General features: G+C 42.5%; 1 protein-coding gene across 1 annotated transcript in view; it reads right to left on the reverse strand.

The window, feature by feature from the left end:
* Positions 1–3,807, reverse strand: part of slc8a4b (solute carrier family 8 member 4b) — a gene marked incomplete at both ends in the record, with an annotated part of 41,058 nt that extends 37,251 nt beyond the window's left edge. Inside the window, 5 exons of the mRNA XM_079216319.1 lie at positions 709–1,110; positions 1,214–1,441; positions 1,534–1,686; positions 2,133–2,272; positions 3,642–3,807. Of these exons, the coding sequence (XP_079072445.1) occupies positions 709–1,110; positions 1,214–1,441; positions 1,534–1,686; positions 2,133–2,272; positions 3,642–3,807 (1,089 nt within the window). The remainder of the gene's footprint in view (positions 1–708; positions 1,111–1,213; positions 1,442–1,533; positions 1,687–2,132; positions 2,273–3,641) is intronic.
* Positions 3,808–14,406: the final 10,599 nt, after the last annotated feature.

A 14,406-nucleotide genomic window follows, 5' to 3' on the forward strand; every position in this document is an offset into this window, starting at 1 on the left:
AGTAAAGACGGAACAACGAGATAGAGCAATCAAGTTATAATGGCCTTAATAATTATTAGCAGCTGACGAGTAACATCCAATCATATTCCTGCAGGTGGACACAACATTCAATCAGTCAGGATTTATCAAATTATTGGCTAAAATGTAATGTGTGTGTATGTCTAGCTTGACATTTTGGAACAAAAAAAGATTGACAGAAGTATGGAGATAGAGCCAGAAAGCATTTAGCTTAGTTTAACATAAAAACTGGAAGCACTGGGGAAACAGTTGGCTCGGCTCCCTCCAAATGCAAGAAAATATATCTGCTAGCACCTAAAGCTCAGTTATGAACACATATCGCATTTGTATAATCCATATGAACTTACTATATTACTTACTGTAAAACCACACATTTTCATAAACTTTCTATAAAAAGCACAAGGTTTCTGTTTGCACACGGACATGTTTATTTGTCAGCTTTGAATGTTGGACAGACAGGCTAGCTGTTTCCCCCTGCTTCCAGTCTTTATGTTAAGTAAGCTAAGCTAATCGACACCCAGTTCTAACTTCATGATTAAACCCACAAACATGAGAGTGGCATCGATAAGTTCAACAACTCTTGACAAAGAAAAAATAAAATAAACATACTTCCCAAAATGTCTAACTATGCCCCTTGTATATATATATATATATCAAGAGACATGCACATATAAACACACTTCTCCTAACCTGATAATTTGCCATCTCAATCAGCTGTTCCATGTCTTTATCCGGGTGCCGTTGCTTCAGATCCTTCAGCGTCCTCGCCATGTCCCGTCTGGCCTCGTCCTGCTCGTCTTTCACTGCTCCCTCCTCTGTCATCCCCCCATCGATCCCGCCATGAGAATTCAATGCCATCTGTCCGTCCAGCTCCAGCATGTCCATCTTGGTGAAGCCCCCCGGGCCCAGTGCTCCTCCAGCCATATCCGCTGCTCCGTCCGGCCCTCCCTCGGTCTCAATGATGATGCCACGGTGCTTGTCAGCACGGTAGCGCTTGCGGACGTACTTGTAGAAGAGGAGACGACGGTCGGCCACCCAGGCCTGGACCACGCAGAGCGGGAAGAAGAGGAAGGTCAGCACAGCCTCCCATACCTAGAGGAGAGAAGAGACCGAGTTTACACCTCCCGACCCAACTTTCTCTTTTTTCCCCCCAAACCTTCCTCTCTGAACAGCTTTCATTTCTGTCTATTCTCACCTCGACCTCTCCAGGGGAGAAGACACTCAGAATCAGGTAAAGCCAGATGTAGGCAAAGATACTCCAGGCTGCTGTGACGAAGAACACCCGAAGGTGTTTGATTTTGCGCGTCTCTCCATCAGGAACCACGTATACACACAGGGCGATGATTACGAACATGTTGAAGGCAGCACTGCCCACGATGGTGCTGGGACCCAGAGAGCCAGCCTCAAAACCGTGACCACACACCTATAGGTGGGGAGAAAATCAGATTACTGTGTTCCCAACACATTCTGTATCTGTTCATCTAATGTCTAGCCCAATATATCTATTGTGCTCACCTCAATAACGGACAGCAGTATCTCTGGAGCACTAGAACCCAAGGCCATTAAAGTGAGATTAGAAACGGTCTCATTCCAGATCCTGACCGTGGCAGTGGTGGTCTCACCATTTGGCCTCTTGATAGTGATTTCCTTCTCCTGGGAGGTAATGACCTGGAGTGGAGAGGAGAGGAGAGGAGAGGAAAGGAAAGGAGGAGTATAAGCAACAAAAGTAGAGGGTGCGCCAAATGGAATAGACAGTTGAGGCAAAAAGAAAAGCAACAAAAAACAAGGAAAGGAAAGAAGAGTAGGAGAGCCATCAACGTGAAATTAAAGGAAAGAGGAAAAGCAGAGGGGAAAGGAAAGAAGAGGCGTTAATGCACCAAAAGGAAAGGAGCAAAAAGTGATGAGGAAAAGCAAGGAAAGGAAAGGAAAGGAATAAGCAATTTAAGTATTTAACCAAGATGCCACAAAGCTGTCAAACATTGAGTCATATTAAATTATATCCATTGTATTTCTCCAAACTAATAATGACAGGTGATAACTGACATGATATAGAACTGCATTAATCATGCATCTCAACTGTAAAAAAAGTGTGTGGTTATTCATCTCTGGCCTACCTCTATAGAAGACATGAATCGGTCCGCTATTATGCTCATGCCCAGGAACATATAGATCAGTGCTACGAAGTAAACAATGGCCCGTGCCACTTTGTCGCCGACAGAGGGGTTCTGAGGATTCCATATGGGCAGTACCACTCCTGAAATGTAAAAAGAAAAAAAGATAGTCAAATCAACCTGAGTTTTTAATGAATTTTGCAGCAAAGAATCACAAGAGATATTTGGTGTGCTCACCTAAATGATCTCTCCCCCTCTAATAATTTACAGTCTGTCGTTGTGGGAATTTTATAAAAAGATCAGTGGCAGTACAACCTGATTAAGGATTAAAGTGGGAGATTTTCCATCTGGTCTTCATGAAAAGTATCGAAAGGAATCAATGCGCTCTAGTTTCCAGGCAGTAAATTGGTAGAATCTGCTGACAACTCGCTAGTTGCTCAGGAGGCAATGAAACACCGTCACCTTTGTAGGGTGAAGCGTTCCTTGTGTGGGTGCGTTATGAATATTCTGTTGACATTGTTCACCTTTGAATATGCATTAACACCTGGCAAATAAATTCTTTCCTGTTATTTGCAGAGCCTTTGGACAGGTCCCACAGAATGAGCTGGGCAAAATATACTGCAATAAATGCTTGGAGGTTATTTATAGGCTATTTTAAAAACGAAGTATTCCTTCAACCAATATACTGGTACCACATGAGAAATATACAATAAACTATGAAGTGAAGCTGTGCTGTGGATTAAAAATATGTTACTATAGGATATGATAAAGAACAAAATGTATATTTCAAAACGTTAATGTAATTTACCACAGGAATGCTTTCTTGTAGAGCTTAGACTACTAAGTGATTTAGTGCTCTTTGGTCTATTTTTAGCTGTAAAATCTGTTATATACATTCTGGAAGAAAAGTGCAACCAAGACAATGGAGACTTGGCTTTGAAATCTGCAGGGTACTAACACCTAATTATAAATGCATTACAGCAGACAAGCCATATCATTTAATGCATCCACTGCCCCCATTATAACATAGGCATTAAATTGGGCAAGAATGTACATGCTTTACTATTGTTTCGTGCAAAAGGAGGGAATTTAATCGTTGAAAAAGCCACTTTATAAATGAAATACTGTAAATGAGCCAATTTAAAAGTGGAAGAAAGATGGTACTGGATGCAGTGTTTCCCTTTCAAGTAGGCCATGTTGTGTTTAGTTTCGTTGAGATACGTTGTTACAGCTGAACATAATGATGGACATAATGATGGATCAGTAAAGTTCACCACTGATGCCCATCTGGTGAACTTCATTCATACTGATCCATCATTATGTTCAGCTGTGACACCGGCTGGTGACATCAGCAGCTTACGTGGCTGGTACATGGGAAACTAGTCTTTCTCCTATTTAACCCGTTCAATAACCTGCACTTGCTGTAAGAGTTAATAAGGTAAGACACCTTTCACATGTAATCATGTTAATCCCTCCTCACATGCAGTTTTCTCACGGATAAGACCAACCCACCTATCTGACAGGGGTCTCCACTCGCTGAACAGTTTTGCTCAGATGAACCTGCGTGCACCGATCCAGGACACGACAGGAGGAGGAAGGCGGAGAGGAGGAAGAGGAGGAGGGGCGAGGAGAGGCGGGAGGGGAGAGAGGATGGAGAGGACACGGCTGCTGGAGCCATTTCTGCTGAGGCAGTCACTGGACTCTACTGACTTCTACTGACGGGGCAGATCTGAGTGATGTCCAAATCCTTGAGATAGACAAAGAAAAGAGAGAGTCGTTATTCAACCTTTCAATCCCACTGCTGAGTGAACTCGCTGATGAAGTTCTCCTGTTGGTTTCACAATAAAAACACCTTCTGCTGCTTTTAAATCAACTCAAGTGCCTTTAATTAATGCATATAGAAAGTGGTTAAAGTGAAGTTAATAGCACATGGTGAGGAAAAGTGTGTCTTAGGGGCCTTTCAGCAAAACCCTGTATTTAAGGTGATTTAAAAAAAAAAACGACATTCTTCATTTTTAATAGAACTCAATAGGAGGTGTTTGCAAAGTGCTATATGGTGTATTATGAACAGATAGAATGAAGCAATAAAAGCAATGATGAAAGGTCAACAGAGGGCATAAAAACAAGGCTAATAAAAACAATTCTAGGAAAATGCTGTAAATGACAATATATCTGTAGCCAGCATCTGTAATAAAGTTAAAATAGTAAAGTCTATAAAAGCTGAATGGATAGATGGAGCCGGCCTGTGCTCCTCAGGAGCCAAGATGAAGAAGAAAAAAGACAGGAGAATATATACTATATTTGAAATGTGGACTTTAGAACTATAAGCTTGTTTTTAATTTTTAATTTTTTCTTTCATCCCTATATATCCACAATAAGTCCACTATATATAGTCAACTATATAGTGAGTTTGCCATGTTGTAGTGCTGTACAAATGTATAGTGAGAATTATGATAATCTATCAAGTGGATTAAAAGTATCCCACAATGCTCTAGGAAAGGTAGTGTACATATGGTCCCTAACTGAGCACAATATCCGCAGGACACTGGTTGCCAACAGCTTTGTTGAAACAACTTTACAAGGTCATAATGTGTCATTATGGTGTTTACAGCTTGTTGTAAGTGGCCAAAAAAATCAATTCAATTTGAGAACACTTTCAATCTTTAAGCAATTTAGGGAGTGCTGCCTGAGAGGTTACGTTCAGGGCAAAAAGTTCCCCACTCCCTCTGCTACTGCTCATAAATCTTGCACGGTGAAGGGCAAAATGTTCAAACTTTGATGATTTTTACCCCAGGGCATTCTCTCATGTGAGAATTAATATGAACATGTTATTTTGCCCAAACTGCAGCATAATAACGAGGATGGGCAAATTAGATTTCCCTCGCGGAGCTAGTAGCCTTGAATCAAAGTCTTTCATGTGCGAATCTTCACACACAAGACACCATACGGCGAGCGCACGTGTGTGCTGTGAACGCTGTACTTTGCTGCACTGCTGGACAGTGTGTGTGATCATTAGCCGAGCTGAGAACAAGCAGTCAACAGCAGAGAGGCGACAGCGACACGTTTGCCATGACGAGAGGAAGCAGGGTGGCTTGGGCCAGAGTTAATATGCTGTGAGTGAAAACAGAACCCCCCCCCCCCCCCAAAAAAAAGGATGAGCAACCGTTTGAACTGCTGGGTCACATCAGAGAGATACACAGAGAGGAAGTGAAACATACAAACACAAACCGTGTCAGCAATGAAGTGTTGAAGTTGCTGACCTTGTTCTCGTACACACACACACACACACACAAATATACTCCACACTCACAGTTAGTCAAAAAATTGCTGACCCCTTCTTCACACAAACACATACACGCATACACGCACACATGCGCACACACACACATACACACACACAACCACAGTTAGTCATCTGTGGTGACTTTAGCGGGGAGTTGCTGACCCTGTCTTCATCTATCTTCCAGGGTCTCGCTGCTCTGAAAACAACCTGTCACTTCAGTACTCGACTGACTTCTCTCCTTCGCCGTCCATCCCCTGCTACTGCTTCCCCTTTTGTCATTTGACTTCCCTCCTGTATCACAGATTGCTGTAAGAGTTCATCTTAAGAGTGATTATGTAATAATGCAGGTGTTTAGCATTGCTCTCCTAAAACGTTGTCAGACTCACAAAGTTCAAAAGAAAAAGTATCAAAATTGGTGCAGCAGAACCAGCGATATTGTCTATAGCGGTGGTTCTCAACCTTTGTTGAGTGATGTAGCCCCTGTGAAATATTATACCATTACAAAACATTTTTGGTTTAAAAAAAGATGTCATACACAGTACTGTGCCATCAGAGTCTGATTTTAGATATAATATATAAAATGCAGTTTATGAACTTACTCTTTTATTTAATTGAATATTTATTAAAAAACAATTTTTAAAGGATTTTTGAATGGATGCTAATTTTAAATAGATCAGCAAAAAATAAATCTCACGTACCCCCTGGAGTGCCTCCACGGACCCCTAGCGGTACACGTACCCCCATTTGAGAAGGACCGGTCTATAGTATTCCATGCATTCTTCTTCATAAGCCGACGTTACACACAATATAACTCAACTGCCATAGGTTGAGTTGAGGCCCATCATCACTCCACTGAACAAACTCAACTTGATGGTACTCACAACGCCCCCAAACTGACTCGTCTCTCTCTCTTGTTTCTCCAGACTTAATTCATCAGTATCACTCAGCCTTCTTTCCCTCCTGTGTTTGCCTTTTACCTGCTTCACTGAATCTCCTCTTCTCTTCCCCCTCACTCTTTCCCATCTTGTCCATCTCCACCTCCCTCTCAGCCTCCCTCAACTCCTTTCTATGTATCTGTTTAAGTTAATGTCCTGCCGTCCTCCGTCTCGCTCTCCGCCTACACACACACACACACACACACACATACACACTCACCACTTCATGTCTCAAGCACCTCTCCATATCCCATGCTGCTGCTCGCTCTCTCCTTCACACCTCCTCTCCTTTCAACCTCATCATGTCGTCCTCATCCGTAAACAAATCGGTTCCATTTTTAGTCCACATTTGACATCGAAAAAAAGATTACAGGTTGCTAATGGAAAGGGAGGCGTCCGCTTCTTTAAAAAACATTTTATTATAGAATTTAACTTAAACACTTAAGTAAGTAGATGAGCGGATGACTGCTAATATGCATAATGCAAAGTGACTAAATACAGAATTAAAATGTTGTGGTTCAATGTGCAGCCGTGGCTTAGTTTCAGATTTAAAAGCTCAGTTTTGTGTCATGGTGTTTATAATTGCTGTTTGTGCTCAAAAAAGACTATTACCCTTTCTTGAGCCGAGTCAGGTCGGTCTTTCATTTTCAGAGCTTACTATATTGCTGCCCTTTAATATAAATGTGCAAGGCTGAATGAGTAAAAGAGCAAATCAATACAAAAAAGAAGAGTTGCAGAATATTACCTAAAAAAGTGCAAGCTTTACTGTAAAAATAAATTGATTCATAGGAGCTATGCAGAAGGTGCTACAATGATTCATTGTCATGAAGTTAAGTGGGACTTTTTTAACACTTGAACAAATTGGTTTTATTAATATATACAATCTTATGAACCAAACATCAAAGTGTGCGACGTACACTTTGATGTTTGGTTTCAGTGACTTCAGGATTTACTGTCACTCGTATCAATGGTTTGAATTTAAGCCCCCAAAAGATATGGACAGCAGATTTAATCTTGTCTTGATTTTAATAAACCCAACCGATGACACAACGTACGGTACAATCCACTGTGAAGATGTTCTGCTTTCGATCAAAAGCCAACAGGTGTTCACAGCAGATCATTTGAGGATTTGATGATGCATGTTTACAACGTCCTCGTATCGGCGAAAGTCTGGAAGACACTGATGTAACAAGGGGATAATGAGCAACATGGAGAAAAGCGACGTATGCAGGATGGCATCATGTCTGAAGATGAAATATTAAAAAAATGTACATCATTTATGGCCAGAGTTTTGTCAGCAATGTATTAACATTCTGTAAATGGCCTCTCTACGTAGTAGTTTTCATTGTTAGCGTCAGTGTCAGCCATTGCTGCACTGGATTCCAATTACCGTGACACGGGAAAAAATGCATTCTAGCATTACTGTTACTGCTAATGCGAACCCAACGATGTCTGATGTTTCACATCAACTAATCACAGGAAAACAAGAAAACAGTAATTCTTGCCATTTTTTCACGCTTGAATATTGTAAGTGTGTAAGAGTGATGTGTTTTTTTCTCTTATGCTCTTCTGTTTTAAACAGAGTTGCCGTTACCCCCAGTCACCACAAGTGTCGCCAAATCAACCAGGGCTGAAATCTTAAGGAGTAGAACTTTACAGCCTTGGGCATTAGGCAGCAAGACTGAGAGATAAAAATATCTTATCATAAAGCAATACAATAGAAAGGACACCACAACAATACACAGTACTGACCGAAATAAATCATCTGCCTGGAGAAGCAGTAGCTGAATAAACCGGAACAACAATGTCCTTATCAAAAGCGAATTTGGAAAATGTTAGTATACCACGTACCAAAGGGCCTGGAGGATGAAATGAAGGCAGACAACGCACACATTCACACCCACTGTAAAGCACATTGCTCACACACACACACACACAAACACACACAAAAACACACACAAGCTTTGCCCTGATTTGTTTATTGAAAGCAGTAAGAGCATTGACCGTGGTTGTTGGTTCATATCACATCAGCTGTGTTTTGCTGCTCTGCCTCTTTTGGCATCATGAATCACCTCTCTCTCTCTCTCTCTCTCTCTCTCACTCTCACACACACACACACACACACACACACCCACACACACACACACACACACATACACAGTGCAGAAGAAGGCTAATTTCTCAGCGTTAAATGACAATTGATTCATCTCATCCTCATGGGCTCTGCTAGCATTCCTCCTTGCATTAGCACAGCCCGCTTTTTCATCCTTTTCTCCATCCAGCCATCCTTTCTCACTGCTAGCACAGCCATAACAAGTCATGTGACCTCGTATTGAGAATAACTGAATTGAAATCACTGTTTTTAGTGCGAATCACCTGTGACTCCCTGAGTAAAGTGTGAGCTACAAAGGAGTAGGTAGTGTTTTGTTTTTGTAATATCTCTTTGCCCTCCAGCTGAAGACGTTTTTATGTAACTGCAACACAATAGTGGTTTAATCTGGATTTATATACTCTCTGAAGACCACACATATATTTTTTTTATTGCCTTGGTTTTAGAGCACTGTCACGTGCCTTCTACTCTTTTGTAGGTACTAATCTCTCAGTTGCTCCCCTGGGAGACTTTTGAGCTTTGAATTGTGGGAAGGGCAACACCAGGCTGCCATTTGGAGCTTCCATTCCCCAATGAATGGTACAAACAATAAGATGAGATAGAACTTCCTCCTGATGGAAATGGTTGATTCTCGCTATATTTCAGACCAAAATGAGTGCTGCTTGAGAACCTGGTCGATGTTTGTCAGTAAGACCAGGACTTTGCAGTCAGGGCCCTTCAACGCTTAAGTGAGGAGGAGGAGGAGATCAGGCGAGCAGTCTCTTTATCTTCATTTAAAACCAAAATAAATCCAGAACTTTGTATTGGCTCTTTCCCTCTCCATCACAATCTCCCCTCCATCTTCCCTGTCCCCATGCGTCCCTCTATCTTCTCACCCCTCTGTCTCCTTATCCCTAACTTCTATGACTCCTCCTATTCCTCGCTCCACTATCCATCTCTCCGTCCCTCTTTCCCTCCATCTCAAACAAAGTTATTATCTCTCCTCCACAGAGAGTGAAGGGGAACAAGATGAAGCCAGCGTGACTGATCTTGGTCATATCTTCAGTGTGTGTGTGTGTGTGTGTGTGTGTGTGTGTGTGTGTGTGTGTGTGTGTGTGTGTGTGTGTGTGTGTGTGAGTGTGAGTGTTTGTGTGTGTGCAGACTGTTCCCTGCAACTTTACTGGTGTTGAGCTGTGTGTGACAATTTAATGGGTGTGAGCGTGTACCCGGTTGTGTGTGTGTGTGTGTGTGTGTGTGTGTGTGTGTGTGTGTGTGTGTGTGTGTGTGTGTGTGTGTGTGTGTGCGTGCGTGCGTGCGTGTGAATGTGCATGCGTGACTGATCTTTGGATGTAGCCGTGAAGGCTCCAGGCTGGGAGGGGGGGGTTGGTGGTGAAAGTGGAAGGGGGAGGCAATGAGCCGGCGAGGCAAACCCAGGGGGTAGCAGTTATAGCGGGAGGGGGGGAGCAGTGGCATTGGCTGCCTGTGGTACACAGAGCTTGGTTACTTGGGAAGGACAAGATTAGAGGAGAGAGGAAGAGAGAAGGATGATGCAACAGAGAGAGGGGGAGGGGGGAGAGAAAAAAGGTAGTGAGTAAAAGAAATGAAAGTGTTGAGGTCAAACCCAAGAAAGGCAGGGAGGAGATGTACAGAGATAAAGAAAGAGGTGGAGAACGAGAGGCAGAGCGTGAGTGTGTGCGGCTCTGGGATTACAGCTATCGAGCGGTTGAAGAGCTGATGAGATGCGTAATTAGGCAGATTTAAGGGCGATAGCAAACCCGCCCCACTGGGCCGTGGATACAGCTGTCCAAGCATGTAAAGAGAGTGCTGCGAAGTGCTGCACATGTTTTTTGGAGCACAATGCAAATTATTTAAGTCGATGGCAAACGCAACGCAGTGGAACGAGAAGACATCAGCGATGCAGTCTGCCTGTCCCCTCCGCACGTATACGAGCGCTTCACATGCATCTGGAAGCTTTCAGTTTTTGAAGCGTGTGCGCGTGCGCACGGGTCTGAAGAGGATGGGAATGCAATCTGCAGACAGACCGACAGCTGTCCACCACATTCGCCGCATCTTTACTATGAGATGTTATACATGAATCAGATTACCTGGAAAGAGTCGGACATTTGAGACAGGTCTAAATATTTATAGGTGTCAGTAAATGCACCACGCTGAGTCGAGACTTTCCTCGTTGAAGCTGCTTCAAAAAGAGGAAAGCACAGATTTACAGCGCTGGAGCTCAGAGCACACCGATGCACCTACTCTCCTTTCATCCTGGGAGAAAAGCCTGACGATAGTTTGCTCCACATGTAATGTCTTTAAAGTAAACAAACAAACAAACATTGCAACAGTTGGCTCATCATTTCTGGGAGTAGTACTTAACTGCTAATACAACAATAAGTATTCCAAATCCAAATTATAAGCAGTTGGAGACAGATTTTCCCCAAAGTTTATTGAAAGTAACAAACAAGTTTGTGTGTGTGTGTGTGTGTGTGTGTGTGTGTGTGTGTGTGTGTGTGTGTGTGTGTGTGTGTGTGTGTGGTAAGTACTCTGATGGTCACTCAATGTTTCTCCCTACAGGTCTGCGCTCGACATCGATCTCGAACCGATCTCATCCATCACTCGGAGGACAAACACACACTCCCTCATACACCGCCATGAGGTGCATGCATTTGACTGACTAAACACAAAACCATCGACATTGGCAGAACACACACACACACATGCATACATAGAGATATACGAACATGCAGTTTGACAAAATCCAGTACTAGTATGTGTTGGTGGCACACACACACACACACACACACACACACACACAAACACACACACACAGCGCTACACTACACTGCATGTATATTGTAGATATGTTGTCATATGATGCACAGAAACCTTATTCCTACCCTTTCTTTTTGCTCTCTTCATCAACAACCACTTCTTTGAAAACACTTCTTTGTTTTTGTCCAGTGGCTGCACGGAAGACAATTCATCTGCCTTCGAATAATTTAAAGAATAAGAGAAGGTGAAGTGAAGTTCATGAGTAGAGAATAAAGGAGTGTTGCTGTTCTCTGTCCCCAGAAGAGTCTAGCTTCTTCAATTGTAGCACACTAATACCACCTCAGAATACCGAGTCAGTCTGGGTTAATGTTTTCCTGCCTGAAGCAATAAAACTTCTCCACTCCCTTAATTGCCCTTTATGTCTAATTTAATTCAATTTTGTAGTCTTTTATTAGGAAATCTAAGCCTTTTAGAATATCGTTCTGTGTTCTTCTATCAAATAGAACTGTATGAGGCTATGGGCCCGCAGCCAAGGTTCTCACTTTTCCCTCTTTCCGTCCCGTCATTGGCATACTGCATGAACATGTGAACGTTTGTGTGGGCGAGGACATCAGTTAATGGGGTTAAAAGGGTTTTAATGGGCTGTGACATAAAAACAAGAGAAGATGAAGCATGATACCAGGAGGCTGTGTGTGTGTGTGTGTGTGTGTGTGTGTGTGTGTGTGTGTGTGGTTTGTGTGTGCGTGTGAGAAGTGGGTTATGTGAATGTATGCTAGGGTTCTTTTGTAAGAGGCCAGAGGCATGGAAATCTGAGATCTCTGGAGGTGGAAATTCATTTGTCGAAGTACATATCTGAGGAAGAGTGCATAAATAGGGCTGATTTTAGCCAGTAGCAGCGGTGTGCATGCATACATGAGTGTGAATGTGAGGAAACGTGTTTGTCACTAATCAAGCGGCATCAAAAAATATAATTTGCAATGGTGTGTTTTGACTGAAATGCATTGTCTGTGTTTCTTGAAGACTAAAACTGAGCATTCCGGTTCTGTTTTAAATCATTTAAAATTGTGCATCGTTTACGTCCCATGCATGCTTGCTGACAGTCTTCTTCTCCCCTACCTTTGTTGGCGCATTGCCGAACCTCAAAAAAGCATTGCTCCACAGCACTACTAGTGGTCACAAACTCCCCAGGGTTCCTTTAATTGTCTCTGGAGCTGCATGAAGAGGAAGAGCACACTTTAAAGCAGTGTAGTTATTTAACTGTCCAATCAAGGCCGTTGAAAAGTGAGTTAACAATACAACGCACTCTGTCCATCAGCAGGTTATACTAAAACTTGAAATAGACACCGGCGTAGAGACCAAACTGGACAGGACTCAAGTTGCATCTGTGACATCAGAGGCTGCAACATGAGGCAAAGGAAATCATGTGCGAGTCTGTGAGGGTGAAGAGTTTATCATCACATCACATCCCGCTCGTCCCCCCGGGCTTATTTTACATGGATGATGCAAGTTTCTCTTGCTTCCCTTCCCCGTTCTTTCCGCTCGTCCTCACCCATTTCTTTTCCTCTTCCTTGTCTCCCGCTGCTCTCTCTTTCCTGCAATCCTTCTTTTTGTATATACAAAATCCCTCATTCTACCTTCTCCTGTAACTGAAATCTCTCCGTCTGTGTCAAAACCTCTTCCATTTCCCCTTTCTCTGTCTGCCTTTCATCCAATCCTCTCTTCATCCCTCCCTCTGTATTGCCCTCTCTCTTGTGTGACAAATAACAGCAATCTTAATAAAAAAGCGAAAGAAAAAAACCCTTGTCACTGAGAGCTTAGAGGAAAGAGAGAGGGAGGGAAAGGGACAAAGGCCATTTGCTCATACATGGGAGGAGGAGAATGGAAAGAGAAAACGGGGAGAGGAAAAAAACTCAAAAATAATAATTGGAAGCGGCATTAATCCCTCATGATCTCTGGTCTATATTCCTGACTACTGAAGTGAACACATATACACACACACACACACACACACACACACACACACACACACACATACACACACACACACAGAGCACCTGTCAATATACGCACACACTTAATTTCTTCATGTCACACTCATTCACCAACCAGTTTCCCTCTCTGTCTGAACAAGTACTCTCTGTCCTTTAAACACACACTCTTATCTGTATTTTTTCACCCACACTCATCATGCTATACAATGATAAGAACTTTGATATCCCATTAGTCACCGTGGTAACAGCATAGGGCCAATCAGCCATTTTCCACACTCTCATGCTTCTTGTTGCCAGCTTTTCAGTTTCTATAAATGGACCGTATCTATTTTCTCTGGTTGTCTTTTCTTCTCTCTGTCCATCTATTGTTTCCATGGATGGATTACTGAACGGTGCCAGCAGACACAAAGGCCCTAGGAGTTAGGGGGCCCTTAGGCATCACCTGCACAATGTCACATAAAGAACCACCGCATAAAGAGACAAGAAACCAACCACAGGGAGATGCAAAATGACCACAAACAAACAGACACGTAATGACTGTGAGGAGATGCAAAAAGATCATAGAAAAATGCAAAACCACAAACACGTACAGCAGTACTATAGTAGGACGTAAAACAACCACAAAAAGACAAATGATGAACTGAAGTTATGGAAAGTAACCGCAAAGAGACTTAAGGGAGCAAAATGACCACGTTTACACATATTTGAAGAATAAACTATTTTTTTTCATAAAAGAAATAAGCTGAAACTATTTGCAGATGAATTGATCAACAGGAAATTAGTCTGCAACTATTCTAATAATTGATAGGTTTATAGAGATCTGATATATGAAACTAAACTACTAATGAATAACATTTTCAGCTACAGTGTGATACAGTGATATGCAATATTGTGGCACTAATGCTGAACAATGAGTCGGAGAGCACTTATCTTGAGTGCAGTGTGAAAACCCGTCCGTGTTGTATTCAAATGAAAGAAAGTATCATTAGACCAGGAGACAAAAACAGCACGAAAGAAGGGAGCGGAGACGGATGAGCCTGTGCTGCTGTGGCGTTACCACAGTGATTAATGGGATTGGAAAGTTATCATTACCATTACCATTATGAGTATGAAATGAGTGGGTGATGCACTGTGTGTGTGTGTGTGTGTGTGTGTGTGTGTGTGTGTGTGTGTGTGTGTGTGTGTGTGTGTGTGTGTCCGCCAG

Source organism: Taurulus bubalis, assembly GCF_910589615.1.
Source record: "Taurulus bubalis genome assembly, chromosome: 3".
NCBI lineage: Eukaryota > Metazoa > Chordata > Actinopteri > Perciformes > Cottidae > Taurulus > Taurulus bubalis.